At 40.7% G+C, this 18,726-nt stretch overlaps 1 protein-coding gene across 2 annotated transcripts in view; it reads left to right on the top strand.

The window, feature by feature from the left end:
* The first annotated feature begins 2,792 nt into the window (after positions 1-2,792).
* hars (histidyl-tRNA synthetase) overlaps positions 2,793-18,726 on the top strand; it is a 35,748-nt gene continuing 19,814 nt past the window's right edge. The window contains exons 1-7 of one of the 2 annotated variants that reach the window (XM_043703075.2): positions 2,815-2,946; positions 9,565-9,904; positions 11,873-11,962; positions 12,563-12,682; positions 14,203-14,298; positions 16,081-16,206; positions 17,136-17,243. In XM_043703075.2, coding sequence (XP_043559010.1) covers positions 9,794-9,904; positions 11,873-11,962; positions 12,563-12,682; positions 14,203-14,298; positions 16,081-16,206; positions 17,136-17,243 — 651 coding nt within the window. In that variant the 5' untranslated portion in view covers positions 2,815-2,946; positions 9,565-9,793. Of the gene's footprint in view, positions 2,947-9,564; positions 9,905-11,872; positions 11,963-12,562; positions 12,683-14,202; positions 14,299-16,080; positions 16,207-17,135; positions 17,244-18,726 lie in introns of both variants that reach the window. The other variant, XM_043703076.2, reaches the window with a different exon arrangement.

Below are 18,726 nucleotides of genomic sequence, written 5' to 3'. Positions count from 1 at the left end.
ATTACTTACACTGACCCCCCAAAGAGCAACCCACTCAGACCCATTCCCCTACATTTACCCCTTCACCTAACACTATGGGCAATTTAGCAAGGCCAATTCACTTAACCTGCACATTTTTGGACTGTGGGAGGTTATAGTCCAACAGGTTTATTTGGAAGCACTAGCTTTCAGAGCACTGCTCCTTTGACAGGTAGCTAGTGGGGCAGGATCATTAGACACAGAATTTATAGGACAAGTTCAAAGTGTCATACAATTGATGTGATGTATTGAACAAACCTGGATTGCTGTTAACTGTCTAATACAGCAAGCCAGGCAGCATCAGGGGTGGAGAAGTCAATGTTTAAGGGTTACACTTGAAACGTTGACTTCTCCGCCTCCTGATGCTGCCTGGCTTGCTGTGTTCTTCCAGCCTCCTGCTTGTTTATCTTGGATTCCAGTATCTGCAGATTTTTTTGTCTCTAATCTAGTTAAGTCTTTAATCGCTTAGAATGGGGAGGCAGTTTCGATTTATGAATATTGTAAATCCCAGAGTCTATGGGGTGAATTTGCAATTGCAGATTCTATTTGCAGATACATTCTATTTTGTTCAAAAAGCACATAATCTGTAGGCAGTCAGTCCATGTTGTGCAAAGCTAGTCTTTTTTTTAAAAGCTGTTCCTTGGCTCAAGGATACTCTGTACTTGTTTTTTCCAGAGGGGTAATAAACCAGGCCAGACTGGTTTGATACACAGATGAAAAGGATTTTGAGAGGTCTTTTGTTTATATGTAAACAGATGAGACTTCAGACCAAAGTGGTCATGTTTTTGAAATGACCTGTAGAATGAAAGGGGAGTGGTGAGCTCTCTAGCTGGGCAGTTTAGTTCAGTCAACAGTGAGCTGTGTGGAAACTCTCTCTTCTGCCCTTCTAACTTCAATCTGTAAGCATCTGACCCTTTTTTGTACCATGTTTTAAAGGGGGTTTGCTTAATGGGACGGTTTTGTATATTCGGATCAGCATAATTAAGTCTAGTTTGGATAGACTGTGTTCTGTAAGGGTTCTTTATTCTATTCTTTATGTTTCATTGTGTAATTTTGTGAATACATTTGTGTAAAGTTATGGTCTGGGCTGCCTGCTTAAGGATGTTTTGAGTGGTCTGGCCTAGTCCTTAACAATGTGACATTTTATAAATTCCTAATTTGGAGATAGAACCAATCTGACTCAAGGACTCTAACTTCACACCTGTAATACTTTGACTGAGATGTTACTTTTTTCATACTGATGAAACCTGAAGTTATCTTGGGACTGTGACTTGAAAAAAGTTCTGGGTTTTACATTTTAATGAACCGAAACCTGCATACCCTAAATGATTAAAGATTTAACAGCAATCTAGGTTTGTTCAATACATCACATCAGTTGTATGACATTTTGATCTTTTACTATAAATTCTGTGTCATATGATCCTGCTCCACTAGCTACCTGATGAATGAGCAGCGCTCCGAAAGCTTGCACCTGTGCTTCTAAATAAACCTGTTGGACTATAAACTGATTTGGAGATGCCGGTGTTGGACTGGGGTGTACAAAGTTACAAATCACACAACACCAGGTTATAGTCCAACAGGTTTAATTGGAAGCACTAGCTTTCGGAGCACTGCTCCTACATCAGGTGGTTGTGGAGTACACAATTGTAAGACACAGAATTTATAGCAAAAGTTTACAGTGTGATGTAACTGAAATTATACATTGAAAAATACCTTGATTGTTTGTTTATAAGTTTGTGGGGTGAATTTGTACTTGCAGGATTACACTGTACTTTGCTCAAAAACTGCATGAATCCATGTAAGATTCTGTTAATTCATTTTTTAGATTAGAATCAGTCTAAACATTATGGCACAGACAGCAGCACACAGAGGTGCTAATACCCAATACATTATCTGAGCTCCCACTAATTGTTAAAGTTCACTTGAGAATGTAATTTCTTAAAAAATGTTTTGCGATTTACATATGAAAGAAATGAAATTATGAAAGAATGAAATGGTAATTCTAACAGATGAGAGACTTAACAAACAATCAACGTATTTTTCAATGTATAATTTCAGTTACATCACACTTTAAACTTTTGCTATAAATTCTGTCTTACAGTCGTGTACTCCACAACCACCTGATGAAGGAGCGGTGCTCCGAAAGCTAGTGCTTCTAATTAAACCTGTTGGACTGTAACATGGTGTTGTGTGATTTTGGACTTTATCCAGCAGTCACTGTATGTGGGGGGGGTTGTCTGTTTGGGCCGGTACAAGGCAGGGTCAGCGTGTCTCCGGGCGGTACCTGGGGGTTTCTCGCCGGGTTCTTCGTGCTCCGGAGCGGTGTCTGGGATTCATGGGCGGGGCCTTGATGTTTGGGCGGGGTCTGGGTGTATTTGGGCGGGGTCTGGGGGTTGTTGGGCGGGGTCTGTGTGTTTTGGGGCGTGGTTTGTGTTCCGTAGGTGGATTCTGTGTGGTTTTGGGCGGTGCTTAAGTTTCGTGGGCGGGATCGGCGTATATTTGGGCGGGGTCTGAGCGTGACTGGGCGGGGTCTGGATACCGCTGGGCGGGATCTGGGTGCTTATGGGAGGTTCTTGGTGCCTCCGGTCGGTGTTACGTAATTCTGGGCGGGGTCTATGTTTTACTGAGCGTGGTCTGATTGGTTCAGAGCAGTGTCTGTATGTCACTGGGCGGTGTCTGCGTGGTTCAGGGCGGGATTTGGGGGTTTTAGGGCGGGGTCCGTTTGCCCCTGGGCGGGGTCTGGGTTAAATGGGCGGGGCCTGGCGTGCGTTTGTGTGATTGACGGCTCCACGCGGCGCCGGTTGACGGTTTTGACCGGTTTCTCTTTCACTTCAGGACATGGCAGACCGAGCAGCGTTAGAGCTTGCGGTGAAGCAACAGGGCGAATTGGTCCGTAAACTGAAGGCGGGCCAAGCTCCTCCGGACCAGGTCGGCTTATTAATAAAATCCGGCTCCTGCGGCCTGTGGATCCGCGGACTCGAGTGGCGGCTGTAGCCGGGAGAAATGGTCTTAGCCCTGGGAGGGGCAGTGGACAGTTAGGACTGATCCCCGGCCTCTACTGAGGGAAACGACTGGTCCAGCAAGATCAGTCAGTGACCCTCTTTCCATGCCTGATGGGGGGATTCCCATTCCCATTCCTGATGAGGGAATGACATGTGTACTCATTCCGAACGAGGAGGTGAACACTATTCCCATTTCTGATGAAGGAGTGACCATTCACATCCCTGATAATTGGGGTGAACTTTGTACCCATTCCTGATGCAGAGGTGATTCCTACTCCTATTCCCATTCCTGATGAAAGAGAGAAATCTGTACCCATTCCTGATGAAGGGGTAATTCCTATTCCAATTCCCTTTCCTGATGAAGGGGTGAAATCTGTTCCCATTCCTGATGATGGTGTGAATCCTATTCCCAATCAGGGGAGTGAACACTTTCTATTCCTGATGAAATGAACCCTATCTCTATTCAGGGGATAAACTCTATTCCCATTCCTGAACAGTAGCCTTCATTCCCATGTCGCAAAGTTTTTGATTTTCCCCCACTGTCCTGTGCCATCATGGATGAGTGGCTGGCTGGCATTCATGTAATTCAAAAGTTTCTGACTTCCTTGTTTGTAAAATTGGCTAATATGAAAACAAAATACTGCAAATTAGAGGAGGAAGTGCTGGATGCCTTGAAACGGTTAATGGTGGATAAATCCCCAGGACCTGATCAGGTGTACCTGAGAACTCTGTGGGAAGCTAGAGAAGTAATTGCTGGGCCTCTTGCTGAGATATTTGTATCATCGATAGTCACAGGTGAGGTGCTGTAAGACTGGAGGTTGGCAAACGTGGTGCCACTGTTTAAGAAGGGTGGTAAGGACAAGCCAGGGAACTATAGACCGGTGAGCCTGACCGGTGGGCAAGTTGTTGGAGGGAATCCTGAGGGACAGGATGCACATGTATTTGGAAAGGCAAGGACTGATTCGGGATAGTCAACATGACTTTGTGCGTGGGAAATCATGTCACACAAACTTGATTGATTTTCTGAAGAAGTAGCAAAGAAGATTGATGAGGGCAGAGCAGTAGATGTGATCTATATAGACTTCAGTAAGGCATTTGACAAGGTTCCCCATGGGAAACTGGTTAGCAAGGTTAGATCTCATGAAATACAGGGAGAGCTAGCCACTTGGATACAGAACTGGCTCAAAGACAGAGGGTGGTGGTGGAGGGTTATTTTTCAGACTGGAGGCCTGTGACCAGTGGAGTGCCACAAGGACCAGTTCTGGGCCCTCTACTTTTTGTCATTTACATAAATGATTTGGATGCGAGCATAAGAGGTACAGTTAGTAAGTTTGCAGATGACACCGAAATTGGAGGTGTAGTGGTCAACGACGAGGGTTACATCAGATTACATCAGGATCTTGTCCAGATGGGCCAATGGGCTGAGAAATGGCAGATGGAGTTTAATTCGGATAAATGCGAGGTGCTGCATTTTGGGAAAGCAAATCTTAGCAGGACTTATACTCTTAATGGTAAGGTCCTAGAGAGTGTTGCAGAACAAAGAGACCTTGGAGTGCAGGTTCATAGCTCCTTGAAAGTGGAGTCGCAGGTAGATAGGATAGTGAAGAAGGCGTTTGGTATGCTTTCCTTTATTGGTCAGAGTATTGAGTACAGGAGTTGGGAGGTCATGTTGCGGCTGTACAGGACATTGGTTAGGCCACTGTTGGAATATTGCATGCAATTCTGGTCTCCTTCCTATCAGAAAGATGTTGTGAAACTTGAAAGGGTTCAGAAAAGATTGACAAAGGTGTTGCCAGGGTTGGAGGATCTGAGCTACAGGGAGAGGCTGAACAGGCTGGGGCTGTTTTCCCTAGAGCGTCGAAGGCTGAGGGGTGACCTAATAGAGGTTTACAAAATTATGAGGGGCATAGATAGGATAAATAGGCAAAGCCTTTTCCTCGGGGTCCGGGAGTCCAGAACTAGAGGACATAGGTTTAGGGTGAGAGGGGAAAGATATAAAAGAGACCTAAGGAGCAACTTTTTCACGCAGAGGGTAGTACATTTATGGAATGAGCTGCCAGAGGATGTGGTGGAGGCTGGTAGAATTGGAACATTTAAGAGGCATTTGGATGGGTATATGAATAGGAAGGGTTGAGAGGGATATGGGCCTGCTGTTGGCAGGTGGGACTAGATTGGATTGGGATATCTGGTCGGCGTAGACGGGTTGGACCGAAGGGTCTGTTTCCATGCTGTACATCTCTATGACTCTGAGATGGTGGAGATCTGAAATAGAAAGTGCTTGAGTTGCTCAGTAGGTCTGGCACCATTTGTGGAAAGTAAAATGTTTCAAGTCCAATGACTCTTCTTGGTTCTACATTACTGTAATCTACATGTGTTGGGACAATCCTGAAATGAAATTTTAAGTCATAGTGCATAGAGGCAAAACTGATTCCTCTCCACATTCCGTCATCTTATATTTCTTAATGCAATAGTGAGAGGAATAGGTCATTGAGTCACCCAGGACTGCTGTTCTGTTCAATTTGGTAATGAATGAGCTGTAGTTCATCTTGCCTGCTTTTATTCCATCTTTTATGCTAGCCCTTATTGTATAAAAATACATGAATCTCAGCCTTGCAAGCTCCAATTAAACACCTGGCATACACAGCATTTTTGAATATCTTTTGTACCATTGGAATAACTCTAACGTTATAGATTCCAACAGTTGCCTGAGCTGGGACATTGTTATTGTAAATAGCAAACAATTGGAAATAGAACAATCCAGGTTGGCATCCAAGTATCTCAGAGGCTATCATGGAGTGCTCTTGATTTGCCACAGATGTCCAGTTTATTCCCCATTGTCTCTATCCTTAAAGAGTTATCACTATTGTTGTGTTGTTTTTAAAACTGCTTTCTTTTGTTGTAGAACATTTCTTAATTGGAAAGAGGAAATGTTAAAATTGGAAAGACAATACAGCAGAGAAAGCTACAGAGAGCAGGCTGGATAACATTTTGCCCTGTGTTGTAGCTCATTGAAATTGCCTATGATGTAATGAGATAAAAGTTTTCCAAGTGCTGACCCTGGGGTTTGGATCTGGGTTTTAGGATAAGTAAGATTTAAAAAAAAAGCATTGCAACCTATTTTATACTGTGAGTTGAAAAGCTAGTAACGCCTTCAATTATAACTGGACACCCACATCCCATGAATGAATTTTTAAAAAGTTAATAGAAAATAGTATGTTTCCTGTCATAATGTATATGAGAATTACAGGTGAAATGCAAACTAATTGAGATACAGCTGTGTTTAAATCTGCAAAGCCACATTTACTTTGAGCAGTACTCATTAGACATAGTACAGCTTTTTAAAAATTAAAATGCCATAAAAGCTCACAGAAATTCTATTGGAATGACATTAAGTTGTAACGTATTTGTCGGTATTTTTTCCTGATACTATTTATTTATTGATTGGGTGGGGCAGTAACTGCATGATGTAACATTAGTTCAGATTGCCTCAGGCAGTAGAAATGAAATCATCACAGATTTTTATTCTTTCATGGGATGTGGGCATTGCTGACAAGCCCAATAATTGATGCTCATACCTAATTTCACTTTAACTGAGTGGCTTGCTAGGCTATTGCAGAGGACCATTATAAGCCTTGACATTAAAGTGATTCCAGACATACATGTAGGCCAAGTTGGGTGCGATTTCCAGAGTGAACCAGATGGATTTTTAATGACAATCAATAATTATTTTACAGTAATCATCAGTAAGATGAGCTTTGTATTTCAGATTTCATTAATTGAACTGTAATTCCACCTGCTGCCATGCTGGACTGTAAAAGTCCAGCACAAAGGCTAAGAACATTGTGGAAGACCACACACACCCCTCACTCAAACTCTTCTCCCTCCTGCCATCTGGCAGAAGATACCGGAGCATTCTGTATCTCACGGCCAGACTGGGCAACAGTTTCTTCCCCCAAGCCATCAGGCTCCTTAACAGAGTATGATTAGATTCCTTCCCATCTGAAAATCTTTTTGCGACTTCAAATTGCTGCTAGAAAAATGTCTACTATTTATCATGCTTCTATTATACTGTAACGTGCATGTTTTGCACTTTATGCCACGTACATTGTGTAGCTTGTGCTGTCCATGTAGCATCCTCGGTCCTGGAGGACACTGTCACGTTTTTACTGTATCAGTTGTCTATGGTAGAAATGACAAATAAAAACTACTCTACCCATAGACATTAAAACGTCTTACATGATCCAGAATCAATTTCAATATGAAACCCAATGGCTTCAGATGTATTTTTCTGTTAGTATTATGGCAGAATTCTACTAAGGTGCTACCCACTATTGGAACCTGAGTTGATTAGTGTCTTTTTCATTTTTGTAGTTTTATAAAACTCTGGTGAATGTGGATGACCACATTCTTTGAACTATTATAGCTGGAAGGCATGCTCTTAATTTACTGTTGCAGGTATATAAGAAACAGTGCAATTCTACAATCCAGCATAACCTTCCCCACGGAGATCTGTGTAATATTCTTTGTACAATGTTAATTATAATGTACAAGATGAATAACTCTGACATCTACAGTTATCAAGACTAGACTTTATCTAATTTTATCAAGACTAAGAGAGGAATGGAATATAGATAAATGCGAGGTGCTGTATTTTGAGAAAACAGATCTTAGCAGGACTTATGTGCTTAGTGGTAAGATCCTAAGGAGTGTTGCTGAACAAAGAGACCTTGGAGTGCAGGTTCATAGCTTCTTGAAAATAGAGTTGCAGGTAGATAGGATAGTGAAGAAGGCGATTGGTATGCTTTCCTTTATTGGTCAGAGTATTGAGTACAGGAGTTGGGAGGTCATATTGTGGCTGTACAGGACATTGGTCAGGCCACTTTTGGAATATTGTATGCAGTTCTGGTCTCCTTCCTATCAGAAAGATGTTGTAAAACTTGAAAAGGTTCAGAAAGGATTTACAAGGATGTTGCCAGGGTTGGAGGATTTGAGCTATAGGGAGAGGTTGAACAGGCTGGGGCTGTTATCTCTGGAGCGTCAGAGGCTGAGGGGTAACCTTCTAGAGATTTATAAAATCATGAGGGGGATGGATAGGATAAATAGCCAGGTCTTTTCCCTGGGGTCGGGGAGTCAGAACTAGAGGGCATAGGTTTAGGGTGAGAGGGGAAAGATATAAAAGAGACCTAACGGGAAACTTTTTCACGCATATGGTAGTACATGTATGGAATATACTGCCAGAGGAAGTGGTGGAGGCTAGTACAATTGCAACATTTAAAAGGCATCTGGATGGGTAAATGAATAGGAGGAGTTTGGTGGAAATCGGCCTGTTGCTGGCAAGTGGGACTAGATTGGTTTGGGATATCTGGTTGGCATGGACAAGTTGGACCAAAGGGTCTGTTTCCATGCTGTACATCTCCATGACTCTAACTGTACTCAAGAGCTTTGATACACAGATCTGTATTATGTATATTAATATATAAATAGTTTATTTTAGGTAATGTGGAGGCAGAGCTGCAGATGGAGAGATGGTGGTGGAGTGGCAATGTACAGGTAACCCAGAGGCCCTGGATTTAGATGCCACAATGGTAGAATTTAATATTGCTTAATAAACCTAGAATTAAAACCCAGTCTCAGTAATGGTAAGTATGAATCCATTACTGTTAAATACCAATCTAATGGAGCTCAGCAGCCTTAAAGCTGGGGTTTATATTAATCCTGCAGCCGATTTTTTTTTGCTCATCTGAAACCATTGCTAGTTCAGCATCTAGTTCCCAAATAACCTATAGGGCAGGAGTTTGTCCTTACCCAGCTTGGCCTACATGTGACTCCAGGCCCACAACAATGTGTTTGATTCTGAACCTGGGAAGTATCCATGAAGACCGCTGAAACCAATTCCGATGCCTATGACACCATGTTCAAAATGCATATGTGGGTATGCTGGTGAATTGCTGGCGATGCAGGTGGGTGATCTCACTGTGTCAGCAACAAAGAGGTTTAAATAGGTATTGATTGAGAAAGTGGGAAAATGTGAATTTATTTGAAACCAATCTGCTATGTGCTTTCAGAACGTGATCGTGGAAGGGGAATTTATTAACTGTAACAGAACTGGAAGAACCTTTGCAAAATAGGAAAGCATTTGCAAAACAAATCTGATGAGGCATTGTGACATTTAAGAAAACATGAAGGTGCAAAGAGGGTGAAACAATTATATTCTGATACGAGTGTCAGCAAAACTTGTCCAAAATCCAGGTGGAATTTATATAAATTGAAAATGGTAATTACTTGTTATGCATTGCACAGCAATCAAGTATCAACTTCATGCCATTTGTTATGTTACATTAGTTGCTGAAATAGTCAGCACTGATCTGTTGTTTTGTTTTTTTTTGGTAACATGATACTTGGTTGTAACCATCAATACAAAAAAACAACAACTTGCGAGAAGTTCTTCCAGATCTGTGCGATTGAAATTTGTTGTTCGTTTTAGTTAATTGTCATTGTTACTCCTCCCACCATGTTTTGCTGCCACCCTGAACCACTGGGTTAGTGGTAATTGCTGACCAGTTTTCTCCTGTTCCTTCATGCACGATCCATCTGGAAATTCCTTCCCCTTGTGATTTTTAATTATTGGACCTGGTGAATTCTGAATTATGGATGGAGTCTACGGGAATGGAAATTTTAACGGGTGGATTTCAATGGGACTTGAATAATAACATTGCTTTCTGGGACTTTGATAATTGTTGGAATTAAACTTTTGCGTTGAATCTGAAACCAAAATGAACAAATTTGGAACATTTGCTGCAAAATACTGGTCTGGATTTATCTGCAACGGGATTGGACATCACAACATGATTGCACGGGTGATGTGCTCTCTGCCTAATGAGCAGGTGCGTAACTTGTAACAGATGTATGTAAATACTAAAGAAATGTTTTAGCTTGTAGATCAATGCATTTACCACTTAATATTTAGCCAACACATTAGTGCTCAGATGTTCAGTGACAATAATAATTTGTGTCTGTGTAGTACCTTAAGAATGAAATGATCCAAGTTGATTTGTATTTAAGGTGGGGATCGATTTTTGAACAGTCAAGGAATTTATGTTTATGGTGAGTGGGCAGGTAAATGGAGCTGAGTCCACAATGAGATTAGTCAGACCCGATGGGCCGGATGGCCTACTCTTCCTATTTCTAATGTATTATAGGATAACGTTTGGCATAAAACCATTTCGTGCAACATTAGAGCAGATGGCCAAAACCGCGGCCAAGAGTTAGGTTTTTGGGATGAGAGAGAGGCAGAGAGGTTTAGAGAGGCAACTGTTGGAGTTAAGGGCCTAGACTGTTGAAGGCACAGTTGCCATTGATGGAGCACGGTCAAAAGGCGGGTTAGATGTATGCAGATATCACTAAGCTGAAGCTTGAGGTGATTCCAGAAAACATGAAATAATGTGATATGTCAAGCCTAAAATTTGCTGTTTGAGAATCTTTCTCCCAGGTTGCTGTATCTTCACAAAAGTAAATCTTCCCTGAAGTGTACTTTGTCAGCCAGTCAAGCAACATTGATGATTTTAGTTTTTATATTTAGATATTTGTCTTCTTAATTAAAGGACGACCTGAATGGCGGAAAAAGATAGAGTGACTGCAAGTAGTGGTTAGTATCCCTATCTTTGAACCAGGAGGCCCAGGTTTGACTAATACCTGCTACATAGGTGTATCATAACAACTCTGAACAGGTTAGTTTGAAAATATCTGAATGGCCAGCCAAAGCACTGAGTAAAAGTACCACAAAATGAAACAGTCAAATTGCTTAAATAATTTATTTGCATCACTAGCTATGCTCCTCCTTGGAAAGTGGTTGAGAGAAATTTAGAGTTGTAGCAGAGTATATTAACAGTTCCACAATCCATTATGAACCCCACTGTTAAATACCCTTGTAGCACTTGCTGTTGATACTCCTACTTTGTGAAGGTAACTTGACAACCACATAACCATTCTATAATTTAGAGGTAATATTGCTTTTCAGTTACTCACACCAGTGAGACTTGTGAACCTGATTCCTGCAGCTATCTATTTTGAAATGCTGGCAGCCTACAGGATTGTATGTTTTAAATAGGTAAAAACAATGACTGCAGATGCTGGAAACCAGATTCTGGATTAGAGTGGTGCTGGAAAAGCACAGCAGTTCAGGCAGCATCCGAGGAGCAGGAAAATCGACGTTTCGGGCAAAAGCCCTTCATCAGGAATACAGGTTAAATGGGTGTTCTGACGTATCTTTTAACTATTTTGTTATACATGAGTGGAAGGTGTGTTCCAACTTACTGTAATTTTTGGTACTCTGGAAACTGCTGGGAATTGAGAGCAGAAACAGTTGTTGCATTTATTCATGATGATTCAGTATTTTGGCCTCTGGAAATTCTTAACATGGAATAAGTAGCCCTGAAACATGTACAATTTTTAAAAATGCGCCCCCAGCCCTGGAGATACATAGTTTTCATGTTATTTCTGTCTAAATGCAGCAATTCTCCGCTTTCAGTTTCCAGCCTTAAACCAAAGAAAATGCATTTATATCATGAGTTTCAAGACATACTTTTGAATTGTAGTTACTGTTATAATATAGGAAACTAGAAAGCCAATTTTCACACAGCAAACTCTCACAAATGGCATCTGTGATACTCAATCTGGTTTTGTAGTTTTGATTGAATGACAAATATTGGTCAGGACACAGAATAACTTCCCTGCTTCTGTTTGAAATAGACCACCTGATATAGTTAAGAGAGTTTTTTAATTAATGATATATGCTGGTTGAAAGAAAGATTTTAGTCCTTTTTTAATATTTTAAAATTTATTTTTAAAATCAGGTTACAGAAGCATTGGCAAAGTTGCTGGAGTTGAAAGCTCAGCTTGGAACTAATGATGGAAAACAAACGTTTGTCCTCAAAACACCCAAGGTATGTTAGATGTGATTGTAAATAAAAGCTTCAGAGAGTGGCAGAGCTCCACTTTATGTTGCAGAATATTTTTAACAGCCAGATATCACAGAAATCTTACACGCAGAAGGAGTGAACCCTTTTTCTCATATCACTTTTTGTTTCTTTTGCTTTTATGAGCAGGAACAGTTTCTCTATCTGTTAATGATTTTGAAAACTACTATCAGCTTAAAGCTGCCTTTTCTCCAACAATAACAGGCCCAACTTCTTCAGCCTTTCTTCATAAGTGAAGTTTCTCATTCCTGGAACCATTCCTGTAAATCTCTTCAGTACCCTGTCTAATGTGATTATATTCTCCTTATACTGAGGCATCCAGAGTGATGCACAATAGATCTGAAAACAACTGTGTTTGTCTGCAGAGAGACAAGTGACTGAAGTTGACAGCCACATTTACCATCATTGCTTTCAACATCCGTTATATTTGTGTCAGTGGTAGCCATTACACTGCAGTTCTGTTGAGAGCTTCCCGATAGGTTTGAATTTTATTATCTTTATACTGCATAGTTACACAGAATGGATGTGCTTCTTTTTGTTATCTTATGTAAGCTTTCAATTTTTCAGGGGACCAGAGACTATAACCCAAAGCAAATGGCTATCCGTGAAAAAGTCTTCGGCACCATCATTAACTGCTTTAAACGTCATGGAGCTGAAACCATTGATACTCCAGTGTTTGAGCTCAAGGTAAAACACTCAATGGGCCTGTGCAACACCTGTTCCAATTTGAATTGGGCAGGATAGGAAAATCTTTGACAGAACAGTGCTATTGTCAAGGTTGTTTGGTAGACTGGTATTTGTGTATCATTAGAAAACTCTTAATAGATAAAGATCAACATGCAGTACGTTTTTATGGAATTTAGCCTCCGTGGAAAAACCTGGTATTATTCCTGTTACAACAATCAGTCCTGGATATTTAACCATTGCTACTTCCCCTACATTGTAGAGTTTTTCTCAGTCTTAAGTTCCCACAGTCCAAAGATGTGCAGGTCAGGTGAATTGGCCATGCTAAATTGCCCGTAGTGTTAGGTAAGGGGTAAATGTAGGAGTATGGGTGGGTTGCGCTTCGGCGGGTCGGTGTGGACTTGTTGGGCCGAAGGGCCTGTTTCCACACTGTAAAGTTATCTAATCTAATCTAATCTAAGTTCAGAAACATAAAATCTGTCTTGAGGGTCGCATTTATTGCACATGTTGCGAATGTTAAAATGAACCATGTGGAACTTAACTATGTTCTCATGTAGGGAAGATTGAGTAGGTTTGGTTCTTGGGCTTTCACAACTGTCCAGAGTTTTTCCTGGTTGCTTTTCTTTTAGTCTCCGTTGACTTCTGACTTTAATTCCACAAGTTTGTCATGATTTAATTTGAACTATTAACACCTGAGTTATTAGTCTATATCATAACCAACAGGCTGACATTTCTCTACATCTCTGGTTTTGCTTGCAAATTGAGAGATTGATAATGTAGTTATCTTGAAATCATCAACGTACAATAGTTTTGCAGTCCTGGTGTAACACAGCATCTCCCTAATGAGTGCCTTGTGTCTGTAGCACATTGTGAGCTAATGTTTTGTTTTACCTGTCTTCACTGCACCAAGGCCATACACGTGGTTTTGGACAAAATTGCCATTAGCTTGACTACCAGATACAAAGAACAACAAAGGACAAAGAAAATTTACAGCCCAGGAATAGGCCCATCGGCCCTCCAAGCCTGAGCCAATCCAAATCTACTGTCTAAACTTGTCACCCAATACATATTATACAACATAATTAAATAATGCTTGAGTAGCCCGTCAACGCTGCATCTTAAACAGGTGTCAAGAGTACGTTTCTGTCAGTCTGTATTGTATGTTCGTCAGTGGGCTTTGTTCAGAAAGGTAATAAATAAATGAAAGGGAGAGTTCAGATCATATAAGCTGTTAGCTCTCAGGTTTTGATGAGAGAGAACTGAATAACTGTCACAGCTTGTATTTGTCTTATGACAGTTCAAACCTTATTGGCCACAATTGCAGATAATGGGGATTGAGCAAAGTCATGTTTCAGTTGCTTCACATTAGTCAAAAATTCAGTTGATCCCAGCAAAAGTTATTATTTATTGCATGTGAATGTTGCATTTATTCTTATTTCACTCAGAAGATCTTCATTATTAATTCCTGACAATATGTTTATGAATTATTTCTTGCTAACTCGTTGTTTATTTGTTTTCTTCAGGAAACACTTACTGGAAAATATGGTGAAGACTCAAAACTTATTTACGACTTAAAGGATCAGGGTGGCGAGCTATTGTCATTGCGTTATGATCTGACTGTATCCTTGATGTGAACTAAATTGGTCAAAGAAAACAACTCTATTGCAGCATAAACAGGCCCTTTAGCCCATCTTGTCACTGTCAGTCATCAAGCACCTAACTACTCTGATCCTATTTCCAGGACTTGGTTTACTGCCTTGTGTGTCTTCACGTTTCAAGTATTCATCTAAATACATTTTAAACATTATAATGGTTCTTGACTGTAGCACCCTTTCAGCCAGCAAGTTCCAGAAATCTATCACACTGGGTGCAAAACAATTCTGATTGAACTCAGTTTAAGTCTCCTGCCCCTACTAAGGGAAATATTTATTCTTATTGACCTTCTCTATGCCCCTCATAGTTTTGAGGACTCAGTCAGGCTCTTTCTAAAAAAAACCCTGTCCATTTACCATCTCTTCATAGTTGAAACATAGTATTTCTCGTTGTAGAGATGTCTCGAAGCACTTAACAGCCAGTGAATTGCAATCAGAGTATTGTCACAGTCGTATTGTAAACAATTGTCAGCCAATTAAACCTAAGATCTTTTTAAGAGCAATCAAATAATAATCAGATAATCTGTTTGTGCGATGTTTGAAGGATAAATGTTGGCCAGGGCAATAAGGATAACTCAATAAAACCACAAGACCTGTGAATGCTGCAAATCAGAAACAAAAACTGAAATTGCTGGAAAAGCTCAGCATGTCTGGCAGCACCTGTGAAGAGAAATTAGAGTTAATGTTTTGGATTAGGTGACCCTTCCCCAGAAATGAGGGAAGGCTCACCAGACCTGAAACATTAACTCTGATGTCTCTTCACAGATGCTGCCAGACCTGCTGAGCTTTTCCAGCACTTTCAGTTTTTGCACCAGGGATAACTCATTGGCCCAGCCTAAAATAGTGGTACAAGATCTTTCACATTCACCAGAATGGACATCTCCAGCCTTGGTTCAACATTTTGTCCAAAAGGTCCCACAACTGACATTGCAAAACTGCCTCAGTACTGCACTGAATTGTCACCTTTTGTCTTTTCTGCTCAGGCGATGGAGCGGTCTTTGAACTGAGAACCTTTTGTCTCAGAGTGCTACCAACTGAGCAATGGCTGAGGCAAGAGTAAGATAAATGCACACAATTCTATACAATGGCATTGTATGTAGCAGGCAGGACAGATTGAATAATGCAGTGGATTCTGGAGACGAGATAACACAGTGGATTTGTCACAGTGACTTTTTATCTCTGAAAGCTGGCCTCAAGTCCAACTACATATGATGCAAAGGGATCTATTGAGCTTGAGTATATCTCCATCAACTTCCTAATCTGGGTGGACCCATGGCAGAAAAATGCCCCTAATTAGGTGCCTTCATTTGGAGGTCACAGGATTGCTTGTGTAAGAAATGGAAAACCCTCACAGTGCAGTGGTTGCTGTTCTGAGTTTAGAACTCAGACAGATTTTTCTGAAGTGCTTGATGCTTTGTGTTTGTTATTTGATCTGAGCAGTTATACCTGCTAGGAAAATCACATGCGGATGTAGGTAAGCAGGCTGATGCCATTGAATAACCTTCCAACATTATCAAATTTGTCATTTGTCAAAGCTCAAAATGAAGATAAGCTGATTGTGTTAGATACTGGAGGACAATTGGCAGTCAAGGCGCCATACCTCTGCACTACCAGAACGCAGATGAAACAAGAATAAATGCAAATTAATTCTTTCAATTCTCTGACAAGCTGAAAAATTATAATATTTCAAGTAGAGCTGTGCAGCCAATCATTGTTATCATTCTGTGTATTTGGCCTTGACCTTTTCAGGTTCCTTTTGCCCGTTATTTAGCGATGAATAAAATTACCAACATTAAGAGGTATCACATTGCTAAAGTATATCGAAGAGACAATCCAGCCATGACCAGAGGCCGCTACAGGGAGTTTTATCAATGTGTGAGTATACGTGGAGCTGATGGTTTTGGAGATGCGTTCCACTAAGAATTAATTCACCGAGCAAAATGGAATAGTTTTGGAAAAGCTGAATGTTAGTGGCTATTCCAAAAGGCTGCATGCATAATGTCTAAAAGCTGCTCCTTGAGAATCCATTGCGTAGGTAACACCAGTATAGAAAGTGATATTTTTCTGCGCTCCTATGCTTCAGTTGCTGTCTATTATGTACTGAACTGTATGTAGGTTTTCATATTACAGGGATTCTGCAATGTGAGCTGAGGAGATCCACAAAATCATTGGTTTCTCTGTTTTTGGTGCAATGACGGTACACTTCTACAATGTACATTTTAACCAGTGTCACTGGGGCTTAGGGCTGAGGGTTGCTGAGAGCATGCTATCAATGGCAGGGATCCCAAAGAAGTTTCTCCACTTTGATAGGGAATCCATGGGAGTGAGTCACTATTGGAACGGGTAATTTAAAAGACACGTGCTTCGATTTAGGCAATAAGTCAGAATTAATAAATGTGATTATCTTTACATGATGCTTTTGCAGTTATTTAGTCTGATCATACACAGTTTGTGGAGTTGTTTTGCCTCTCAGCAAATCCACTTTGTCTATACAATGTTAATCCTAATGTACATTATTCTGCTCAGATCATGCATATTGATTCTGTTTTGTTTCATATAGCATCAGCCTGTCTGACTATTCAATTATTGTAAGTGAAATTTGTAAGCAAATTAGCTGTTTCGAATATGAATATGTAAATTAGGAGCAGGATCAGGGCATTTGGACAATGAGCCTGCTCCACAATTGCTTTCCGTTGTTGTAATTTCTCATCAGTTTACACAGTATCCATTGCTGCAAAGCAACATTTATTTATATTGCTGGCCCCGTTTTTTTAATTGTTTTAAAAAACTGTTTCCTTTCTCAGGATTTTGATATTGCTGGTCAGTATGATCCAATGATTCCTGATGCTGAATGTCTGAAAATAGTTCATGAGATCTTCAGCGAGTTGCAGCTGGGAGACTTTGTCATTAAGGTAAAGTGAGGGCATTTAAGTAATATTCAAAAGGTTTTAAAACAGTGAAATGTTGGAGATGCCACTGTCGGACACCACTCCTTTCATTTTAATCCTTTCTTGGTTAGAACCCTGGGCATCCATGTGATGGCTTTGATGATGATATTAGTCTAAAGGTAGGTAGAAATCAGACCAGCATGCAGCTTTTCTCAATGTGCAAAGCTGATGAACAGACAGATTTAGGATGTTTAGCATAATTTTTTTATCTTAACTGTCAGGCATATTTGAGACATTATCTAAGCAGGTAGACATTGTGTCAAAGCCGCAAATGATCTCCCTACTGTTAAATAATCACTTTGGAACTTTCCTGTGCATCCTAAAATAATTAAGGTTGAATTATGTATACTCTGTTTACATAAAACCGTCCTGTTGCCTCCAGTTAAAATCAAAACCTAAGTAGGATGGTCAAGCCCACGTCAGAGAACGCTGAGTGAAATAAGTTTGAATTTTAAGAATAAAGTGCATTTGTTGTGCTGTCCTGCATGTCCATTGCATGCTAATACTCTTTTTCTAAGTAAGCTGTTTAGATCGTAAAACGAACTTGAAGGTGGTGCATGTATGGAATGAGTTGCCAGAGAAAGTGGTGGAGGCTGGTACAATTACATAATTTCAAAAGGTGTCTGAACGGGTATATGAATAGGAGGGGTTTAGAGGGATATTGGCCAAGTGCTGGCAAATGGGACCAGATTAATTTAGAATATCTTGTCAGCATGGAGATGTTATACTGCTGTACATCTCTATGACTATGATTACCACCTGAAGGTCCCTCCAAGCTACTTACCATCCTGACTTGGAAATGTATCACCATTCCTTCGCTGTGGCTGGGTCAAAATCCTGTAATTCTCTCTCTGAGGACATTGTCGGTCCACAGCACAACGGTTGCAGCTGTTCAAGAAAACAGCTCACCACCAACTTCTCAAGACAACTAGGGACAGGCCCAGCCAATGATGCTTATGCCCCATAGGTGAATAATAAAAAGTCAGATAACTTCATTGATAGTTGCTAGTGTCTTTTTTTGTTATTAATTCAAATTCAAATGTTCAAACCCTTCATTATTTATCCAGGTATTTAGATTAGCAGCAGCCTTCTGGCTTGTGAGGTGATCATTTGGTAGTCAACTCTATGTTGAGCATCACGTGATGTGTTTCAGGAGTCCAGCTTTGGTGTGGCGGTCTCTGCCACGTGCTGCAGACTTCAAACTCTTGGCTGAGAAGTTTCAGGATGTGCTGGCCTCCATTACCTCTGGAATGTCTTCTTTGCCAGCTTTCCCTGCACACAGACCTGATGGACACCCAGGGATTGTGACCAGTAGTCACTTCACTGTACAGAAGGTCTTTGTTTGTACACTGGCATCTGTATGAGTATATGATGAAGGCAGCACAGATGTTGATGGCTTGGCATCTAGTATTCACAATGAAGCATCTGGTTTAACCACTGTAACATA

The sequence above is a fragment of the Chiloscyllium plagiosum genome, unplaced genomic scaffold (genome assembly GCF_037043375.1).
Source record: "Chiloscyllium plagiosum isolate Xiang-an unplaced genomic scaffold, Cpla_swu_hap1 HiC_scaffold_16, whole genome shotgun sequence".
Classification (NCBI taxonomy): Eukaryota; Metazoa; Chordata; class Chondrichthyes; order Orectolobiformes; family Hemiscylliidae; genus Chiloscyllium; species Chiloscyllium plagiosum.
Note: the sequence above shows the minus strand (reverse complement) of the source record. Positions and strands in the feature narration are given on the sequence as shown.